The sequence below is a fragment of the Erinaceus europaeus genome, chromosome 12 (assembly GCF_950295315.1).
Source record: "Erinaceus europaeus chromosome 12, mEriEur2.1, whole genome shotgun sequence".
Classification (NCBI taxonomy): Eukaryota; Metazoa; Chordata; class Mammalia; order Eulipotyphla; family Erinaceidae; genus Erinaceus; species Erinaceus europaeus.
The window spans coordinates 48,011,288-48,032,177 of record NC_080173.1 but is presented as its reverse complement, the minus strand read 5'-3'; the positions used below and the strand labels follow the sequence as shown (position 1 = coordinate 48,032,177).

The 20,890-nt window shown below is 47.7% G+C and overlaps 1 protein-coding gene across 1 annotated transcript; it reads right to left on the bottom strand.

Annotated features, from left to right (window-relative positions):
- Positions 1 to 4,846: 4,846 nt before the first annotated feature.
- On the bottom strand, positions 4,847 to 9,279 carry LOC103124740 (keratin, type I cytoskeletal 14). Its single transcript, XM_007535490.2, has 8 exons — positions 8,692 to 9,279; positions 7,375 to 7,457; positions 6,628 to 6,784; positions 6,313 to 6,474; positions 6,103 to 6,228; positions 5,791 to 6,011; positions 5,652 to 5,698; positions 4,847 to 5,103 (listed from the first exon to the last, which is right to left on the bottom strand). Exons 1-8 carry the CDS (start codon positions 9,205 to 9,207, stop codon positions 5,006 to 5,008), a joined length of 1,410 nt encoding a protein of 469 aa, XP_007535552.1. The 5' UTR covers positions 9,208 to 9,279; the 3' UTR covers positions 4,847 to 5,005.
- Between the last annotated feature and the right edge of the window lie 11,611 nt (positions 9,280 to 20,890).

Below are 20,890 nucleotides of genomic sequence, written 5' to 3'. Positions count from 1 at the left end.
GCCCAGGCTGAGTCACCCTGTGGTTGGCTGCTGGGGCGGAGCGGCTGGCGGGGCTGGGGGCCTCCCCTCCATTAGCTGCTGACCTGGTGGTGCTGAGGGCTAAAGACTTGCCTGTCAGCACTGACTCTTTCCTCATCACCCTTACTAGCCAGACCCCACCAGGCCACATGATGACCAGGGCAGCAGGGTCAAGGGGCTATGAGTTAGGTCAGAGTATTTAGGTGGCAGAAAATCATGCTGACCTCAGAAGGTTATTGCCAGGCTTAGGAAGCTGACTCTGCTAAGCTGCTGGTATAGGGCCAGGTCACAGAACATGTTCCTGACTGTAAGTGACATTGCATCACCCTAGCTTCCTCTTGACCTGTGTGGGTGACAGGTTCTCAGCCCTCTCACTTGCTACCAGTTCATTCTTCCAGTCTGTTGGGTCCCCATTTAGATTGTGAGTCTGTGCTAACTGTGGACAGGGGAAGAAGCCACACAAAGTTGGAGGGACCTGGTTTCTTCCAAGAACCTTCACTGCTCTAAGCAAGACCTTCATTGCTTTGCTGCCCTGTTGGATTCAACCTTCACAGTCATTTTGTGAGGGAGGTACTAATTATTATATCCATTTACAAGTGAGGAAATCACTGCTCAGAGGTCATCACCTTGGCCACAGTCACACAGCTCAACTAGCTGGAAATAAAGCAAGATTTGCCCTGTAGTGGGAGTGAGGGGGTAGATGAGGACACATTTTGGGAGTTCCCACTCTGTACTCCCAGGGTCAACATAAGCACCCAAGTAAAGGCCTAGGCCAGCTTCCTGATACCTGCAAAACTTCTCCCCACAGGCCACCCCAGATCTAACTCTTTGGGACAGGAAAAATACTCCACAGCACAGTTTAGTGGAGGTAGCAGGCACTGTCACTTAGAATTCTTGAAGGCCATATGACCATTCTGATTCCACTTTCTCCCTAAGCAATCTGGGAAGAGCCATCCACTCCTCTCTGGAGACTCCTTGGACCTCCTCAGTAAGTGACACTGATGGTCTGCTCCTGTTCCTGCAGGTAGAAGTGGCCAGGCTAAGCCTAGCTGTATGCTCAGACATGCTCAGCCTTGTGTTTCACAACTTGTTCTGCTCTTTTTCAGAATGAAATTGAGAATCCACTGGGATCAAAGAGGCTTTTCCTAGCTGGCTACAAGTTTTTTAAAAACAATTTTTTTAATTTCTTTATTGGGAAGTTAATGGTTTAGTCAACAATAAAATAAAATACAATGGTTGGTATTTTTTTTTTTAATTTTAATTTGAGGATGGAACCCACCTTGAAATCCAGAGTTCCTTTTAGTTTCAGGTGCTAGAAGGAGATATGTGCTTTATTACTTGCCATCTTTATTCCCCAAGCAAACCTGCTTCCCTAGTATCCCCTCCAAACAGTAATGGTAGACACTCCCACAGAGGGGAAGCTCACCCTATCACACCCAAGTCTGCAAAACCTCACATCCAATAAATAGATCTCATTTGGAGGCAGATGAAAACTAATCGAGCTTTGCCTGCAGAGTAGGTCTGGCAGAGTAATGTCTGTGTATCCGTATGCCATCCAGAGCAGTCCAGGTTCAGTCCTCACTGGGGACTTCTGACATGTTCTGCACTCAGCCCAGGTTCATATGGACTCTTAGATGTGGGTTACCACTCCCCCAGAGTCCACACTACACTTGAATTATTTCCCTGTTGGGATTGGTTGTACCCAGAGTCCAGCACCCCTAGGGATATCATGTAATGTATCCCCACCAGAGTCCTGTCACTTCTAGGGCCACAAAGCCATCCATTTTCAGTCCCTACAAAAGCTCTCTCAAGGGGAAAAATTGATCATATGTCTAGAACTTCTTAAAACACAGACTGAGTTTTTTTAATACATAGGCTGTCTTTGATATGTTGACTCTCTCAAAAGCCTAGACCAGGGAGAACAGAAGCTACCAGTAGCACAGCTATATACAAGATGCTGGGTATTATACCCCAAACCCTAACAAAGGGACTTTCCAAAGTTAACCCAATCACCAAATAATGTGATGATAACAGTAACTATCCATTGTCTTCTTGAACCCTAAGACAACAGGAACCTCACATTTCCACTATAGAGCCTATATTTCCCCCAGTCCTGGAACCTAAGGGTGGGGCCCACTTTCCTGCATGCTTCTCTCAATCCAAATCAAATAATATTGCATCCATGGATCGTGACCTAATCAACGCAACGAGTGCCACTCCAACTTCACTTCAGACTGTGACCAGAGACTTCTGGTGTGGAATAACAACCCTTCAGCTTCATCACTCAGGTGAGACCTTTCCTTTCATAGTATTCTCTAATTCCATTCCAGGTGGTCCACTCCCCAATAAAGTCCCCAAACCTAGATATAGTCCAGGTCCCCTGAGATAGAGCATAGGTTCACACATGCCCATAAACTAGGGAAAAATATATACCTGAAAGCAAAAGTACACAAGAGCATGCAGGGAATACCCCCCAACACTTCATCTGCACTATTCCAGTCTTTAGGTCCATGATTGTTCAACAATTTGTTTGGCTTTGTATGTCAACTCTCTTTTCAGCCACCAGGTTCCGGATGCCAGCAAGATGCCGACCAGACTTCCCTGGACAGACAACCCCATCAATGTGTACTGGAGCTCCGCTTCCCCAGAGCCCCCGCCTACTAGGGAAAGAGAGAGGCAGACTGGGAGTATGGATTGACCAGTCAATGCCCATGGTCAGCGGGGAAGCAATTACAGAAGCCAGACCTTCCACCCTCTTCAACCCACAATGACCCTGGATCCATACTCCCAGAGAGAGAATAGGAAGGCTATCAGGGGAGGGGATGGGATATGGAGATAGGGTTATGGGAATTGTGCAGAACTGTACCCCTCTTATTCTATGGTTTTGTTAATGTTTCCTTTCTTAAATAAAAAAAAAAAAAAAAGCTCTCTCAGACCTCCCTAATCCCTGAACTCTCCATCTATACTTCCAAAGCCCTAGCTATTTATCTCCCAAATGACCCACTCTCACTTCAGACGACCCTGGATCAACTTTTCCTAATGCCAAACTCAGGTAAGAAGACATCTTGGAGTCTCAGGATGCACAGCAGATCTCTCTTTCCAAGACCAAAGAAGGGATGAAGAACAACCCACACTTCATTCCTGTTACTGATAGCTCACCTTTTTACGTTACCATTTATAGAGCTCAAACTATGCGCCAGCCCCAGTGCTAACTCATTGCCTGAATGAGATCATCTAATCCTCCATCTACCCTGTGAAGTCAGGGCTTTTACTCTTTATTTTATAAAAGAAAAGTTTGCCCAATCTCTTAAAGGTAGTCACTATAGGATCCAAAACTTCAGCTCAAGACGTTTTGTTCCAGTGTCTTGGTTTTTAGTCTTCTGGTCTTCAAAGATTAAGTCTCTCTGTAACCCCAACCTACCTTGACTCTCACTAGAAACTTCATTCATGCACTCAAATGAATGAGCTATTGAAATTGACACAGTGACTTGTCATCTCTTTCCTAGCTTGGGGCTGTGAGCCCTACCCATCTCTGGAATTTTCACTACTCAGTTGAGACTCTCCCTGTTCCTTCGCCTTTCCAGCTTCTGTCAAAAATAAATAGACAAATTATTGAACAGTAAATAAATAAATAAATAAATAAATAAGAAATAGACAATTTTCCCACTAAGGGAGATTTTTACAACTGGCTCTTAATGCACAGTCATTGGATTCCCACAGCACCTTTAAGAGACAGAGTGCTCCCTGGCTTGCTGTATACATGGGGAAACTGGAATGCTCCAAGATCATGGAACTGATACAGAAAAGATGAAGGGCTGGAAATCATTAGTTAGCTCCTAGAACCTCTTATATAAATGGCATTCTTATGGACAGAGCATTGCCATGGAAGAGACATAGCTCACTTAGCATCATAATACAGACTTGTTCTGCACCTACCACTGTGTCAGGCAGTGTGAGAGACCTCACGTGCCTTATCCCAGAGACTTCTTGAGCAAAGACTCTCAATATTTAATCCCACAAAGTAGGTACTATCATCATGCCCAGTTTATAGACATGGAAACTGAGATTTGGAAAAGATAATCAACTTGTCCTATGTTCAACAAAATACAGAGTGGTTTAAATTCAGCTCTGGAGGCAAAAGCAGATTAAAAGAATGGAGAGAATAAGTCATGTGTTCTTCCTCAATTCATGGATATCCACTGATGAGCTCTAGAGAACTTGTGAACCTCATGAACTAGAAATAAGCATCTCTGTACTTATGGGAGTTGGGGGAAGTACATTGTTTTCAGTGTTTTCTCTTTTTTAAAATATTTTTATTTACTTATTATTGGATAGAAACAGAGAGAAATTGAGGAGAGAAAGGGAGATAAAGAGGGAGAGAAATAGAGAGATACCTGCAGGCCTGATTTACCACTCATTAAACTTTCCTCTCGAAGGTGAGGACCAGGGGTTTGAACCTGGGTCCTTGAACACTGTAATGTGTGCACTTAGCCAGGTGCATTACCACTTTCAGTGTTTTCTCAGAGGATTCGCTGAAGACAATAACATAATCAACCCTTAACCCACAGCAGTGTTTCAAACACAGAAGGCATACCATATCTGGCAAATGAATGAACAAACGAATGAATGTGCTTCTGCTTTAGGAAGCACAAATGACCTAGTACCCACCTCTATCTGTACCTCTTGCGATGGTCAGACCCACTCTGGGATCTGAGCCCAGTCCTCCCCCAGGCCCTTTCTCCCAGTCCCAGAGACTATGAGCTCAAGGCTTTACTTCCCCCGCATTCTCCCACCTCAACTACGGACAATAACCAAGCAGAGGCAGGAGTTGTGCAACTCAGATAACGAACTTTATTGAATGCCAGGAAGGGTCATGGGTGATGCAGGGCTCAGGTGTGCTTGGAGAACGATAGAGGGGGTCCTCCACTGAGATCTGTGCACACAGCGCGGGGAGGGATGAGCTAGATCAGAGCAATACTGAGTGGCCTTAGTTCTTGGTACGAAGGACCTGCTCATGGGTAGACACCACCTTGCCATCATGCACGTCCATGACCTTGGTGCGGATCTGGCGACTGGAAGAGCTCACTGGAGAAGAGCAGAGAGAGGACATTACCAACAGTTAACCAGGCAGTGGAGGAACTAGAAGTGAGTAGGCCAAGGCATTGAGGGGACTTAAATGAACTGTCACTCTGGTCCCCACCCCTGATTGTCACTTTAGTCACTGCTTTTGTCCCAGTCTTGATACCATCAGTACATCTCTTTCAGATTAGGGTTCCCTAAAGTCAGGGCCAGAATCCATGTCCCCAGAATGAAGCCTCCTAAGAGTCAAACCAGATTGGTTCAACCCAAATGGACTGATCTCAGTGGGGAGAACCATGTGCATCTCTGTCCATGGTACTAACTGCAAAAACCTTAAGAGTCTGTCCCTAGACACTGGACAGTAAAAGTAAAAGGTAGAGGCTACCAGCTTCTAAACCTAAAGAGGCATTAGGAGGTCTCTTCCACCCAAGTAGGTCTGTAAGGGATAAGGGATGAGAAGCTCCCAGTCCAACCTCTGAAGAAGCCCCTTGCTAATTCTAGATTTGCTAGGAGTCCAGTCCCAAGATCAGGCTGGATGAGGAAGGCAGTCTTACCGTCTCTGGAGGACTGAGAGCCAGAGGAGAACTGGGCAGAGGAGAGACTGTAAAGACAGAAAAGACAAGATCTTAGATACAAAGGAGGGTTGTGAATAGATAATGGAAGACAGACCAGGAGGGGAGCCCAGGCACTCACTGGGCATCCTCGCCCTCCAGCAGGCGGCGGTACGTGGCGATCTCCTGCTCCAGACGGCACTTCACGTCCAGCAGGATCTTGTACTCCTGGTTCTGCTGCTCCATCTCACAGCGCAGCTGCGCCAGCTGCTCCTCCACACTGCCAATCATGTCCTGGATCTGGGACAGCTGCATGCAGTAGCGGCCTTTGGTCTCCTCCAGATTGTTCTCCAGAGATGCTTTCTGTGAGAGGAGGAAAGAGAAGGAGTCAGCAAAGGTGCCCTTTCCCACTGTCTTAACTCTGGATCCTCCTCAGGCTTAGTGGTGCCCCTACCATGCTGAGCTGAGACTGCAATTCAATCTCCAGGTTCTGAACGGTGCGTCGAAGCTCAGATATCTCACTCTTGCCGCTCTGCACAAGCTCACTGTTGGTGGTCACCTCACGGTTCAGCTCCTCTGTCTGCAGGAAAGAAACCATTGTTTACACTGGCAGTTCCTGAGAGATTCATCTTCTGGGTCCCTTTCACATTGAATGGCACCCCACCTTGCTGAAGAACCAGTCCTCGGCATCCTTGCGGTTCTTCTCCGCCATCTTCTCATACTGCTCACGCATCTCATTCAGGATGCGGCTCAGGTCCACGCCAGGAGCAGCGTCCATCTCCACATTGACATCTCCGCCCACCTGGCCTCTCAGGGAGTTCATCTCCTGCACAACCAGGAAAAAATCCACAGCTGTCTCACTATGGCCACCAATTGAGTCTCCCTGGGCCTCCTAGCTCAACAGTGTCCCCCATCTTCTCAATCCCATCTCTTCCCTTCCAGGTAGCCTTCTAAGCGGGTTCTTCCTCTCAGCTCTCACCTCCTCATGGTTCTTTCGGAGATAGGCCAGCTCTTCCTTGAGGCTCTCGATCTGCATCTCCAGGTCGGCTCTGGCCAGGGTCAGCTCATCCAGCACCCTGCGCAGGCCGTTGATATCGGCCTCCACACTCATGCGCAGGTTCAGCTCCGTCTCATACCTGGAATGACCCAAGAGAGAAGGAATGAGACACCCATCCTGGCTACACTGAAGGCTTTGTTCTCATTCCCCCTGCAGCTTCTCCCTGGAGCTGGCATCCTGTCAGTGGTTAGGGAGCCAGCCTTGATAATGGCTCATTTGGACACAGTGTCCATTGATTGCTCAGAGCTGAGCATTCCTGGCAGGTGGAGTGCAGCGGAGAAGGCAGGTCATCCTACTGCAGCAACCAGGGAGGAGAGCTTCTTTGTCATTAGCCAACCAATAGCAGACAAAGCTTCCAAATATGACTACCTCTTGAGCTTTGGGGGAAGTGGAGAGGTGGAGATCACCTCTCCCTGAAGCGGCAGTTTCCAAGCCTGGCTATGGGTCAGAATCATCTAAGCAGTTTAAAAAAATAGTTGTATGAGAACTTCAAAGGTGGGCCTCAAGACTCTTGTATTTTTACAAGCAGCCCAGATGCTTTTTATACAGCCATCCAGGCACTCATTGACTGTGTATAGGGAGCACAGCTCCAAAAATACCCCACCCTGGGGAGAAGGGCTGTCTTAGCCACACACACACACACACACACACACACACACACACACTCACTTGGTGCGGAAGTCATCAGCAGCCAGGCGGGCATTATCAATCTGCAGGAGGACGTTAGCATTGTCCACAGTGGCCGTGAGGATCTGCACAAGGGAAGGTCATTTGTCAAAGGAACACATCACCCAGGCTTCACTACAGCATGCATTAAATCCTGGTTTTCTTCCTCCTGCCTGAGTCCCCCTTGTCTCTACAAGTCTTGGCCACAGCAGCCTGAAGGCTAACCTCCAGTGGTCCAGCTCTCACCCAGGACTTTGCAGACTCATTGTAGTAGAAAGGGTGAAAAACCCCAGGTCTCAGAATCAAAAGCTCTTGAGTTCTCACTCTGGTTCTACCACTGAGTTCCTGCAAAACCTGTGACAGGTCTCAGGGCAACAGATGCCCCACCTGCAGGTGAGAGGAGTGGCTGAAGGTCCTCAAGACCCCTTGCTAATGTTACGTCTTTCTGCATAAGTCACCCCTGCCAGTCCTCTGCAGGTGCCTGTATTCCCTTGCAAACCCACAGGGCATAGGAGGTCCAGTGGGAGGTGGAAAACTGAGCCCAGCTGGCACAGGGGATTAGTAAAGAAGATGCAGAAGAACAGATAGAGATCAGTTGAACCCTGGCTTGCCCGGCATTTCCTCCCTCGTCATCTGATTTTCCTAATCTTCACAAGGTATTGCTCCTAACAGTGGGGGAAGCAGAGCCCCAGGGAGATATGGGCACAGAGAGCAAGGGCTGGAGTCAGATGACACAGACCCACCAGGTTGCCCCCCCTTGCCGGACACAGGAGGCAACTCAGCACAGCTTGCACCTGTGAGATCCTCCAGTCCACCTGACTGCAGCGGAGCCAGCCGGAACAGGCACTCCTGGGAGGCAGCTGCCACAGCCCAGACTAATGAGTTAATAAGTGCTTTGGGTGTCTCAAGGCATCCTGGCATCCCGTTACAGCCTTGCTCCTACCTTGTGCGGGAGGACAGGAAGCTGCCTCCTGTAGTGGCAGATGGGGTAGGAGGGCTCTAGCCTCAACTCTTGTGAATAATTTGCTAAGTGACCTTGAATAGATCCTAGCACCTCTCAAAGCTTCAACATTTCCTCTCTAAATTCTAAGGGCAGAAATTATTGGTCGTACATGGCCTGAGGATGTGCATGGCATGTGGAGTCCAGTATGGCATGAGCAAAGCTGGGAAAGGCCACATGCTAGCTGACCAGCTCTGCTAGAGGCCTTCAAGGTCAGACTCAAGCCCTTCTAGGAAGCCAAAGGTACCCATGGCCTTAGTATCTATTGCTCCCAGGGCAAGGAAGCTGGGATAGCACCTCCTGCTGCCTGGTCCACACACCTTGTTCCTCAGATCCTCAATGGTCTTGAAGTAGGGGCTGTAGTCCTTGGTCTCAGCAGGTCGCTGCTTCTGGTACCAGTCGCGGATCTTCACCTCCAGGTCGGCGTTGGCCTCCTCCAGGGCACGCACCTTGTCCAGGTAGGAGGCCAGGCGGTCGTTGAGGTTCTGCATGGTCACCTTCTCGCTGCCCACCAGGAGCCCATCACCACCACCCAAGCCACCACCAAAGCCACTACCCAAGCCACCACCAAAGCCACCACCAAAGCCACCACCAAAACCGCTACCCAGTCCTCCACCAAAGCTGCTGCTGCTGAAGCCACCACCATAGCCGCCTCCCATCCCGCAGACACCTCCAGAGGAGTAGCGGGAGGAGGAGACAGACATGCCCCCATAGGCACTGGGGGCCCGGCAGGACCCTCCAGCCAGGACGGAAGACATGCGGCTGGAACCACCGCCAATGCCACAGGAGCCCTTCATGGAGCTAGAGGAGGTGAACTGGCGGCTGCAGGTGGTCATGGTGCCCAGGAGGGAGGTGAATAAGTGAGCAAGTGAGTGTGATGGCAGAAGAGGAGAGAAGTGCTCAGATAGGTTGAAAAAAGGATGCAGGTGCTTTATACTCCTGGGTCAGGGGCGGGCCTGGCAGTTTCCATTCCCGTTGGCTGTCATCACTCACAGGCAAGTGCCAACTCCCCGTCAGAACCCTCCTCCCCTCTGCCTCGTCATGTCTGTCATATTTTACTGGAAACTCATTGTTTAGGGTGTTTGGGGTTTCTGATCCCGCCAGGTGTGATTCACAGGAGGAGGCGCGGGCCTGCGGGCTACACTTTCCCATGGGGCCCTGGGAGCCTGACCCTGCAGAGCCCGCCCAGCTGCTGGCTTTAGCCAGGTGTGGAGACCAGGGTCCCGCTGCACTGTAAACTGGGTGACCTGGCAGCTCTCCATCTACTAGCTGATGCTTTGACACCCCCTCAGAAGAAGCCCCTCCACTCTAGGTGGAACAACACCAGCATGGGCCAGCTCACCCCAGCAGAGAGATGCACCCCCACCATCCCCACCATGAAAGCAGATGAAATGATCTCTCTCTGCTCCCTCCACCCCAGGAAAGGCCGCAGCCTTGAAACACACACAGCCCGACAGAGGGCTCAGGCTTCCACCCTGATGCCCCCATAGCAAGCAAACCAGATGGTTCTCCCTCAGCCTGGAACACTTCTCCTAAACACCTCTGGAGGGGTCCCTGGCCTTAACTACTCAAGCTGGCCAAGGTCAGATGGTGGCACAGGTAGAGCCAGAGGCTTGGGAACTGAGCATGTAGTTGGGTGAGTCCCAGGGCTGCCATTTCTCCAAGGTAACCCAGGGCCTGTGCTTCTCTGAGCCTGTTTGCTCATCTGGGCAGTGGGAGGAAAACCCACCTGCCCTGCCCACTGCAGTTACCCTGAGAATTCTATGTGGCTACATAAGGACCACAGGAGCCAATGTGGCACAAAGTCTGGGTGACTATTGGAATATAACATGGCACCAAACAGGTAGAGCACAATTCTATGCAGCAGTGCAAAGGAACCTTTAGCTCCCAGCCCAGGTGACTTCCCAGGACCCCAGGGAACCTAGGTGGGTGGAGCTAGCCTTAGCTGAGTCCTTTATAGAGAGAGTTGGCCTAAAGGTTTTGCGGGCTTGTTTGTTTATTGAGGGGATAGGGAGGAAATGGACTCAAGGAGTCCCTGCCTACAGAGGCCTCCAGAATCTGGGTCATTTCTAGGAGTCCATTTCATCCCACCTTGGAAGTTATATATTAGGCCTCGGTTGTCCCACACGTCCTAGACAACATCCAAAAGCACCCCTGTGGCCCCACCCCACCTGCTGCCAGCCCCTCAGCTCCAAAGACCCCGGCAGGCATGTTGGGAGGAATGTGGTCGTGTCTGGGGCTGCCTGACACGTCCCATCTCCCCAGACAGGCCCCAACAGCCCCCGCTGGAGGCTCAGTGCTCATCCTAGAATCAACTGTTCCTCAGAGGTGAGCAGAGCCTGCCCCTTCCACACCCTCCCCAAACTGCCATCAAAGCAGGAGTCAGGAACACAGAGAGAGAGATGGAGAGGGAGGGAGAGAGAAAAAGAGAGAGAGAGAGAGAAAAAGGCTTCTATGCTCAGAAGACAATGCTGAGGCAGCTGCCTGAAGCTGTAGCTTCCCTAGATCAGCCTCTGTGGCAGCCCAAGGATGTGAGTAAGTGAGGGCCCAACCCACCCCACCCACCCCGACAGACACTCCTAATCTCCTTCCAGAGATAGTTTCCCCCCACCCCCACCCTGGCCCAGCCCTACAATTTCCTCGTAAAAAACAGGAGGCAATCTTGGCTGTGTGACAGAAACTTGTTCAGAGGCATGTTGCCATCTGCCATGGGTGAGGGGAGGAGAAGAGGGGGAGTGAGTGAGCTCCCCAGAGAAAAATTTACCAGCTAGAAGGAACTGGGGTGCAGAGCCTAAGGCAGGCTTCCTCTGTTCCTCATCATCACTCTGTCTCCCTCCGCTGCAGGGAACCATGGAGAGACTCCCTGGAAATTTCTCCTCTCCAACCCCAGTATAATGGAAAAGAGGGTCCTCCTCTACCACTCCAGGGGAGCGCATCCAAAACATAAAGGCCAGCAGGGACAAACTGATGCACACATTCTAATAGGAGGCCTTTGCCAGTGCTCCCCACCTGCCATGGCACTGGGACCCCAGTGTGGGTTCCTGCTCAGGGCCAGAGCCGTGACTCAGGTCCTGGAATCAGTTCCCCACTGAAGAAGGTGTGGAGCCAGGTGTCAGTGGTCCAGAATGGTGCTGGTGACATTCTGAGGAAAGGCAGCTTTGGGAGGTAGCAGATATTAGTGGGATGGAGGTTTGCCTGCTGGGACTTAGAGCAACCCCAGCTCTGGATTCTGAGGGAGGCTTGGTGTGGGTGTCATTGCCTGACCCTTGCTCTAATTGCCCTGGGAGGAGGGTAGAGGAGGAGCCTCTTGTGGTTAGTGAATCTTCTAAACCAGTCTGCGGAGAGAACGATGCCAACCCAAATAGGGGAAGCTACCGGGCCAGGTGCTCCCCCACCCCCAAACCCTGAACCCACATTTGTTTGCTGAGAATCCAGTTAAGTGTCAGGAATAACGTCCTAAGGAGGGAACCATGCAATGGTCCAGTCTGCTCTCAGAACCCAGTCTAGTGGAAGAGACAGTCCTATCCTTGGGATAGAAGTATATACATCAAATTCCTGAAAATATGAACAAATATAAGAGTGGATTGCTTTTGTATCTGCTTTCTGAGCTAGCCATAGCAAATAGCTACAACTTGGTGGTTTAGAGTACCAGCAAGTTACTTTCAGAGTCCTGCAGGTCAGAATCCAAATTCAAGGACCATTATCCCTCCAAAGAAATCAGGGGACAAAGACTCCTTCCCTTTCAATCCCAGATTCTGATGGCTCCTTGGGTCCCTGTGTCCCTTCAGTCTCTGCCTTTGTCTGCACATAGCCTTCATCTCTGAGTCTCTCTGTCTCTCTCTGTCTCTCTCTGTCTCTCTGTGTCTCTGTGTGTGTGTGTCTGTGTGCGCCTTTTTTATATTATTTTCTCTATTTGTCAGAACAGAGATAAATTGAGAGAGGTGGGGGGAGATAGAAAGGGAGAGAGAAAGAGAAACATCTGCAGCACTGCTTCAACACCCATGAAGCTCCCCTTACCCCCACCCGCCCCCACAGGCGGGGACTGGGAGCTTGAACATGGGTCCTTACACAGGATAACGTGTGCTCAACTAGGCCTGCCACCACCCAGCCCCATATCTCTGTCTTTTATAAAGAACCTCAATGAATCTAATGCTCAGGATGACGTCACTCCATACCCAGTTCTAATCTCTAACCATAATTGTGTCTGCAAAGACCCTACTACCAAATAAAGTCACTTTCTGAGGTTCTTAGTAGATATGAGTTTGGAAGCAGTTGCCAGCTTACTGGAATGTGCACCAGGCCCAGAGCTAGCTGTGCTGCATAGGCGGTGGTGAAAGCATGGTGGAGAGAGAGCTGTGATAAGAAGTGGGCAGGCCCAGTCTGCATGCAACTTCTAGTTCAGTACATGAGTCAGGGAGGCACAGCATTTTCAGTTCTCTGATCCATACCCACCACCCCATTATATCTCTACAAACAGACAAGTGCCCTAGGAGAAAGCATTTTGTTTTGTTTTGTGTTAGCATTCTATTTTGAAATATATCATACATCATGTATATGTACATATATATTCTTTTTTACAGAAAAAGTTGCAAAGCAGTATAAAGAGGGCCATCGAGATAGATCACTTGAGAGCATGCCTGCTTCATCAAGTGCATGACCCAAGTTCCAGCCTGGCCCCAACAATGCTGAAAAAAATTTCAATGCTTTGGTGTCGTTCCCTCCTCCCCTCCTCCCCTCCTCTCCTCTCTCCCTCTTTCATTATTTATTTATTATTGGATAGAGACAGAGAGAAGGGAAGGGGAGATAGAGGGAGAAAGAGACAGAGAGACACCTGCAGCCCTACTTCACACTCGTAAAACTTTCCTCGTACAGGTGGAGACCAGGGGCTTGAACCCAGGTCCCTGTGCACTGTAATGTTTGCACTTAACCAGGTGTGCCACCACCTGGTCCCCCTCCTTCCATCTCCATGTATCTCTTTCTATCTGAAAAAAAAATCAGTCCAAAGCAGTGAAGTCCCAGTGACAACCAAAAAATATAGAGATTTTATGGACCTGAGTCCATTTCCCCAACTCGATCATAGTAGATAAACAAAACAACTATCAAAACCAGTAAATGCTGAGTTAATACTATTGCCTAACTATAGGCCTTATTCAAAATTTGCCAGTTTCTTCACTGATGTTCCTTTTCTACTGTAAAACTCACTCCAAAATTCCATGTATTTACTTATTTCAATGAGAAAGAGACCAGAGACAGAAGTTGAAAAACAAGATCAGAAGAGAAAACACAAGTAGAACCTGAACTGGAATTGGCATATTGCACCAAAATAAAAGACTCTGGAGTGGGGGGAGGGGGGGAGAATACAGATGCAAAAAGGTTGACAGAGGACCTAGTGAAGGTTTTAGTGTTATATGGAAAACTGGGAAATGTTATACCTGTACAAACTATTGTATTTACTGTCAAATGTAAAACATTAATTCCCCAATAAAGAAATTTAAAAAGAAAGAAAGAGAGAAACCAGAGAACTGCTCAGCTCTGATTTATGGTAGTTTCAGGGATCGATCCTGGAATCTCTGGGGCCTCATGCATGAGAGTCTTGTGGGCTACCACATCACTCTGTCAGATCAAGGATCCAATTCAGGACCTTACACTTGCAAGTCCTGTATTCTACCACTGTGCCACCTCCCAGGTTCCATGAATTGTTATATTTTCTTTGTCTTATCAAAAGCAGTAACTCGGCCTTTCCTTGTCTTTCATTACCTTGACATTTTCAAAGAGTACTGATGGATTATTTTATAAACTATCCTTCAGTTTGAGATTTTCTGATATTTTATCATCATCAGATTAAAGTTCTGCATTCTTGGCAAGAAACCACAGAAATAAGGTATCTGCTTCCCTCACCTCAGACAAAGAAGGCAGTGTTGATGTGTGTTATTGCAAGTAATGTTAACCTGATTCACTGACTGAGGGTGAGTGCTGGCTTTCTCCACTGTAATGTCACCACAATTCCTGTGAAATTAATAAACTCCTTGAGAAAGATATTTTGAGACCATGCATCTTTTCTGTTTCTCCTGCAATATCCACCCATTCATTCTCACATCCACCAGTAGAGGGACAGAGCTCTAGATACCACTGAGCTCATTAGCTCTGGATTCCTGTGGTCATGGGGGAAAATTTAGGCAGGAAGGAGGGCTCCAGGACCAAAAAAAAAGAAAAAAAAATTAAAAACAAAAAACATTTTCTTCTTCTCTTGTCCAGCTCCAGGTCCAAAGCCAGACCAGACCTCATCAAACCTTATCTGTACCCTAGATATTTCCATGACAACACCCCTTGAATAATTGCAGAGCGCTGTTTTTTCCTAGACCACCACTAGTCCTGGGAGAAAGGAGAAGACAGTCAGGTCCTCCCTATGTCATAGGTAATCTAAGATCCAGAGGGTCATGGGGTCATGTTCAGATGACCAGTTGTTGTCTTCCTGGGGATTCTCAGCCTCCCCTTCCCGCCTACTTGGGGTTTGCTCAGGAGTGGGCTGCATCCCCTATCTGTTTCTCTTAGTCCCTCCACACCCTTCCCTGCTCAGCCTCTTCCCTTTGCCCAGCCTTCTTCCTACCACATCCCAGCCACATATATGTAGCAAGACTGAAGTCTCCTGACCTGGTCACCAGTCCCTGCTGCCATAAAGGCCAAGTGAGCACAGGGACTGTGCAAGCTGACTGGGACCTGAGCACCTCCCTAAGCCCCTGAGTCCCCTTGCCCCCAGAGAGCTCTGCAACCTGCTGATCTCCCAGCTCAGCCCACCAACTGGGCCAAGAATCCTTGGGAGAGCCTGGGCTGACACAACAAGTGGGCTGAGTCAAGCATTACAGTGTCTGTACCTTGTCCAAGCCTGCCAGCTGCCCAAATTAGTGGGACAGAGATTGACCATCCTACATTACAGCTGAAGAAGGGTCAGAAGTTGAAGAGCTTCCTATGATCCAGATCAAGAAAGCTGCTCAGCCAGGATTTAAGCCCAGTTCTGACTGGCTGGAAATGACATTCTCTAATAGTGGGTCACCTCTTACAAGAGGGTCCCCAAAAGTTAGATTACTGTGGTCATATAGACCAGCCTCTTCCTTTTATAGATGGGGACATAGGGACTGAGAGAGAGAAAGGTCTATATCCAAAGTCACACAGTACAGCCTGTTTTGAAAGTTATACAGAGATCTCATATTAGTTGGAGACTGAGTTTCAGTTCAATAAAGGAATTTAATATTATATGTTTTAATTTAATATACAGTTTTTCTATGGCCTAAAATAGATGCTCAGTGACAAAAGGATAGAAAAAGAAGAAGATGAAAAGGAAATGTGGATGGATGGATGGGTGGATGGGTGGATGGGTGGATGGGTGGATGGGTGGGTGGGTGGATGGGTGGATGGGTGGATGGGTGGATGGGTGGATGGGTGGATGGGTGGATGGATGGATAGATAGATAGATGAGTGAGAAATGGATAGATGATAAGCAGGTAGGTGGGAGAACAGGTAGGCGAAGGACAGATGGAACACAGAGAAATGGTAGCCATCGAGACCAAGTGGTGGTGCACCTGGTTGAGCACACAAGTTACAATGTCTGAGGACCTGGGTTTGAGCCCCTGGTCCCCACCTACAGGGGAAAAGCTTTGTAAGTGGTAAAGCAAGGCTATAGTTATCTCTCTGTCTCTCTCCCTCCCTATCTCCCCCCTTCCCTCTCGATTTCTGGCTGCCTCTATCCAATAAATAGAGATAAAAATTTTCAAAAGTCACAATAGACCTTAAAATAAATAAAATCTTAAAAGATAGGGGTGGATATTACTTAATGCTCAGAGGATCAGTCAATCAAAAGGTCTTAATGATTATTAACATCTATGCACCCAGTGAGAGGCCATGTAAATACATCAAACATCTGCTGAAAGAGCTACAGCAATATATTAACAGCAACACAGTCATAGTAGGGGACTTCAACTACCCTTGGATGTTAGACCAGAAACTATCAAATACTTAGAGAAAAATAATGGCAGAACTCTTTTCCATCTAAATTTTAAAGGCATCTTCAATGAAATGAATCCAATTTCCTTAAAAAAAATGATGAGTAAACACAAAGCAGAACTTGGACTGGGTCTGATGTATTGCACCAAAGTAAAGAACTCTGGGGTGAGGGGGATGGTTCAGGTCAGGACAAGATACCAGAGGAGGCAGTGGAAAACTGAGAAATGTGAACAGGGCTAGATGGCATAATGGTTATGCAAAGAGATTCTTATTCCTGAGGCTCCAGAGTCTCAGGTTCATGGTAAATTCACCTTCCTTACCCCATTTTGAATGGAGCTCGAAGATATCATGTTAAGTGAGATAAGTCAGAAACAAAAGGATGAATATGGGATGATCTCATTCATAGGCAGAAGTTGAAAAACAAGATCAGAAGGGAAAACTCTAAACAGGAGTTGAACAGGAGCTGGTGTACTGCACTAAAGTAAAAGACTCTGGGGTGGGGGGAGAGGATTCAGGTCCTGAAACATGATGGCAGAAGGACCTAGTTGGGGTTGTACTGTTATGTGGAAATGTTACGCATGTACAAACTATTGTATTTTACTGTTGACTGTAAACCATTAATCCCCCAATAAATTTTTTTTTTAATTTTAAAAGTTAAATTAAAAAGGCAGTCATCCCACCTGCCCCCGGGAGGGGCAAACCAGGGGAGCTCTTATCTCAACCGAACCTTCAGGATGTATTGCTGCTACAAAAGCAAGGAAAGTGGAAAAGGACATTCCTTTTTCAAGGGAGCATCTAAGAAAAGACCTGCAGATGTGAAACTCTATTCTAATGGCAACTGCAATCAGTTAAAAACTGAGGGTGCCCCACTGAAAGCTGAGTCTGCAGGCCGGAATTCAAAGGAGAGGCTGGATGATAAAAAAAAAAAAAAAAAAAAAAAAAAAACCAGTTAAGTAGCCCAGGCTTCATCCTGGAGTCATAGGATAGTGATACTGTCGGGTGTGTTTTACAAGAGGCACTCTGACATCTATGTGGAAATTAATATATGAGTGGAGTAGAGAAGAGAAAACTAGTTGCCCAGGAAATAGTCAAAGCACTGGATTCTCAAATACTGAGTTCACTCCCCAGTGTCCATGTGCCAGAGTGATGCTCTGGTTCTCTCACACTCTCTTGATTGTAAATAAGTAAATGTTTTTTTTTAACATTTCTTTATTTTGCAACCAGGGTTATTGCTGTGGCTCAGTGCCCGCATGATGACTTCACTGTTCCTGGTGGCTTTGTTTCTTTCTTTGTTTGTTTTTTTCTTTTTCCTTTTGGTAGAAAATGAGGGAGACAGAGAGAAATATAGGGGCTGGGTGGTGGCTCACCTGCCTAAGTGCACATATCACTATGTGCAAGGACCTGGGTTCAAGCACTAGGTCACCACACACAGGGGGATATTTTAAGAGTGTTGAAGTAGTGTTTCATTTGTCTCTGTCTGTCTCCTTATCTCTCCCTTCCCTCTCAATTTCTTTTTTTTTAAATTTTTAATAGTATTTATTTACTTATTGGATAGAGACAGCCAGAAATCGAGAAGGAAGGGGGTAATATGGAGGAGAGAGACAGAGAGAGACACCTGCAGCCCTGCTTCACCACTCGAGAAGCTTTCCTTCTGCAGGTGGGGACGGGGGCTTGAACCCGGGTCCTTGCACGCTGTAACATGTGTGCTTAGCCAGGTACACCACCGCCCAGCCCCCCTTCTCAATTTCTATCTCTCTTTCAAAATACATAAATTATTTTTAAAGAGAGAGAGAAAAGATACCTATAACACTATTCCACCACTCATGAAGCTCCTCTTCCACAAGTGGGAACCAGAGGCTTGAAACCAGATCCTGGTACATGTTAACATTTGTGCTCTACCAGATATGTGCCACCTGCCTGGCTCACAAAAAAAATAAATAAATAAAATAAAATCTTTTTTAAAGAAAAATAAAAGAGAAAAGGAGATAGCCTAATGTTTCTGCAAAAGACTTTCATGCGTGAGGCTCTGAGGTCCCAGGTTCAATCCCTAGCACCACTATAAGACAGAGCTGAGCAGTGCTCTGGTCTTTATCTGTATCTCTTTCACTAAACAATAGAGAGAACATTTTAAATACTCTTTTAAAAAAAAAAAAGGAAAGGAAAGTAAAAGAAGTTATCCAGGTGAGGATAATGTGGGCTCAGACCTCTCCTCCCCAGAGTGCCCACCCATCACCTGGCTTTCCCCTTTTCAGACCCCCCCTCCATAATCAGTGCTTTATAATACTGACATTATAGCTTCTGACAGTACTTTCAGGGGTCACAGTATTTTTCATGTAGAAACACTGGCTATGTTCATTTGTGGCAGTTGCTCTGGTCTGATGAGTGGACCACAGTTCTTGTCCTCAGGGATTCAGAGGGACAGTGAGCCAGCTCCCTCCACTGGCTGAGAGGCTGGGGCAGCCAATGGCCCAGGTGTTCCCAGGTGGGACAGATGGTGCAAGAAAGGCTTCTGGGAAAAGGTACATTTGACTCAGGTTTTGAAAGCAGGAAAAGCCAAGATGGGTGGGGTAGGACACAGGCATTCCCAGGCAGGGGTGTGGCTATGGGGTGTCCAGCACTGCCTGTGGTGAGTCTGCAGCCAGGCAAGAGAAAAGTCAGAGCTTGGGAGTACGAAAGGCTGTATCAGAAGTCCTAAGCCTCTGACCTGTTAACAGAGTGGAGGGAAATAGAAGAAAAGGAAGGAAGGAGCTCTCTGAATGGTTCTAGTCTCAAGAGTGGAGGGCAAAGGGGTCATTTCTACCGGTCAGGACTTCAGAAACAGTTTCAAAATCAGGCAGACTGATTATGCATGGGATAGTGGAATCAGAGAAACAGAAGGGTCTCCCAAGTCCCCCAGATCAGGCTTCCAATCTGGGGTCCCCCAGTGCTCTGCCCATGTACCACTGAGCAAGTGCATTTCCTATCAAATAGATTTAGTGGCAGTTCCTACCTCATGGGGTTGTTAGGAGAAAGAGACGATTGATTCACAGCACATACATGATAGCAAAAGTCTGGCGACAAAAGTCCTCCTGAATTCAGTGTTAGAGCTTGGCCAACTGCAGGGAGGGGAGAAGTGAGGGGTGAGTGAAAATGGAGAAGAGGCATCTAAACCAAGCTTAGAGAATGGCAACGAGGAGTTCAGAGTGGTGGTCACTGGGCATTGGGGCAGCAGGAAGCATAGAAGTGGGGAAACCAAGGAGAGTTGCTGAGGTCAGCTGCTGGGGTGATGAGCTGTGAGCCAGGCCCCAATGGGTGGAGTCTGTGGGAACCAGAAGTCTGGAGAGGAAGAGTCAGCAGGAGGGTTTGGGTGTGAGGTCTGGAAGTAGCAGTGAGGTCCATGTTAGAGGCTGGAATCCCAGCACTGCCTCCCTGCCCTTTGCTTGGAAAATCACACAGAAAATTCAGCCTCTCCTCCGCCAGGATCTTCTCCTCCCAACCCTAGATGTCAGTGCAGCAGGGAGAATACACACACACACACACACACACACACACACACACACACTCATGCCCATATGACTTACATTATGACAAAAGAAACATGTATAATAATAAAACTATATATGATTAAAATATATATGGTTCATGTATACAACTTTGATATAAGTCACAAAAAAATAATATGAGCTTCAGGTGGGAAAAAGTTAGGAAGTCTATTTTAGGTATGTTCCAAGGGGCCCATGAGTGTAGTAATTTTTGACCAAGCCTGATAGTTAACATGCAGGCAGACTAAAAATATTGTCTGGAAAGATAGTGTCAGAGTTGAAGACAGGGCTAAAAAACTAGATTAGGGCAGAAAGCAACTCCCAAACATGAGAAAAGTATATAAACACCATTGACTGTTTACCCCATTGATCTGACCTAGGTCCAATAAATATTCATATTTAGTACAGGAGCCTGTGTAACTTCTGAGTCCCTGTCAGTCTGAACTCACAGTCCATGGTCACAGCTGGGGACAGTCTAGGCTGCACTCAGGACCAATCATCCTTGAGTGGCAGAGTAGGCTGACCCAGCCTCCCTTCAGAGAGTGGGGCAATCTTTACCACTGCTGCTCTACAATGAGGGCAAAGGAGAGTAAGACAGAGATGGGGAGAGAAAGATAGACACCTGCAGACCTGCTTCACCGCCTGTGAAGTGACCCCCTCCCCACGCAGGTGGGGATCCGGGGCTAGAACCGGAATCCTTAAACCAGCCCTTGGGCTTTACACCATGTGCACTTAACCCACTGTGAGAGGCCCACAAGAGGGCTTATAATCATGTCACTGATAGAAGTGACCACTGATGGTGCAGAGAAGGATCTATTAGAGGTCTAGGCCCATGATATCTATGTGGCAATCCAATCCTCAGATGATGGGGTGGCCTGGTATTGACCAAAAAGGCCATCATTAAAGTGATCCAGTCTCTTGCCCTTATCCAGTTTTTGTAGTCTTTCCTTTATCTGATAAACTTAGACTCTCTCCCAGCTGTTAAATCATTGAGTATCAT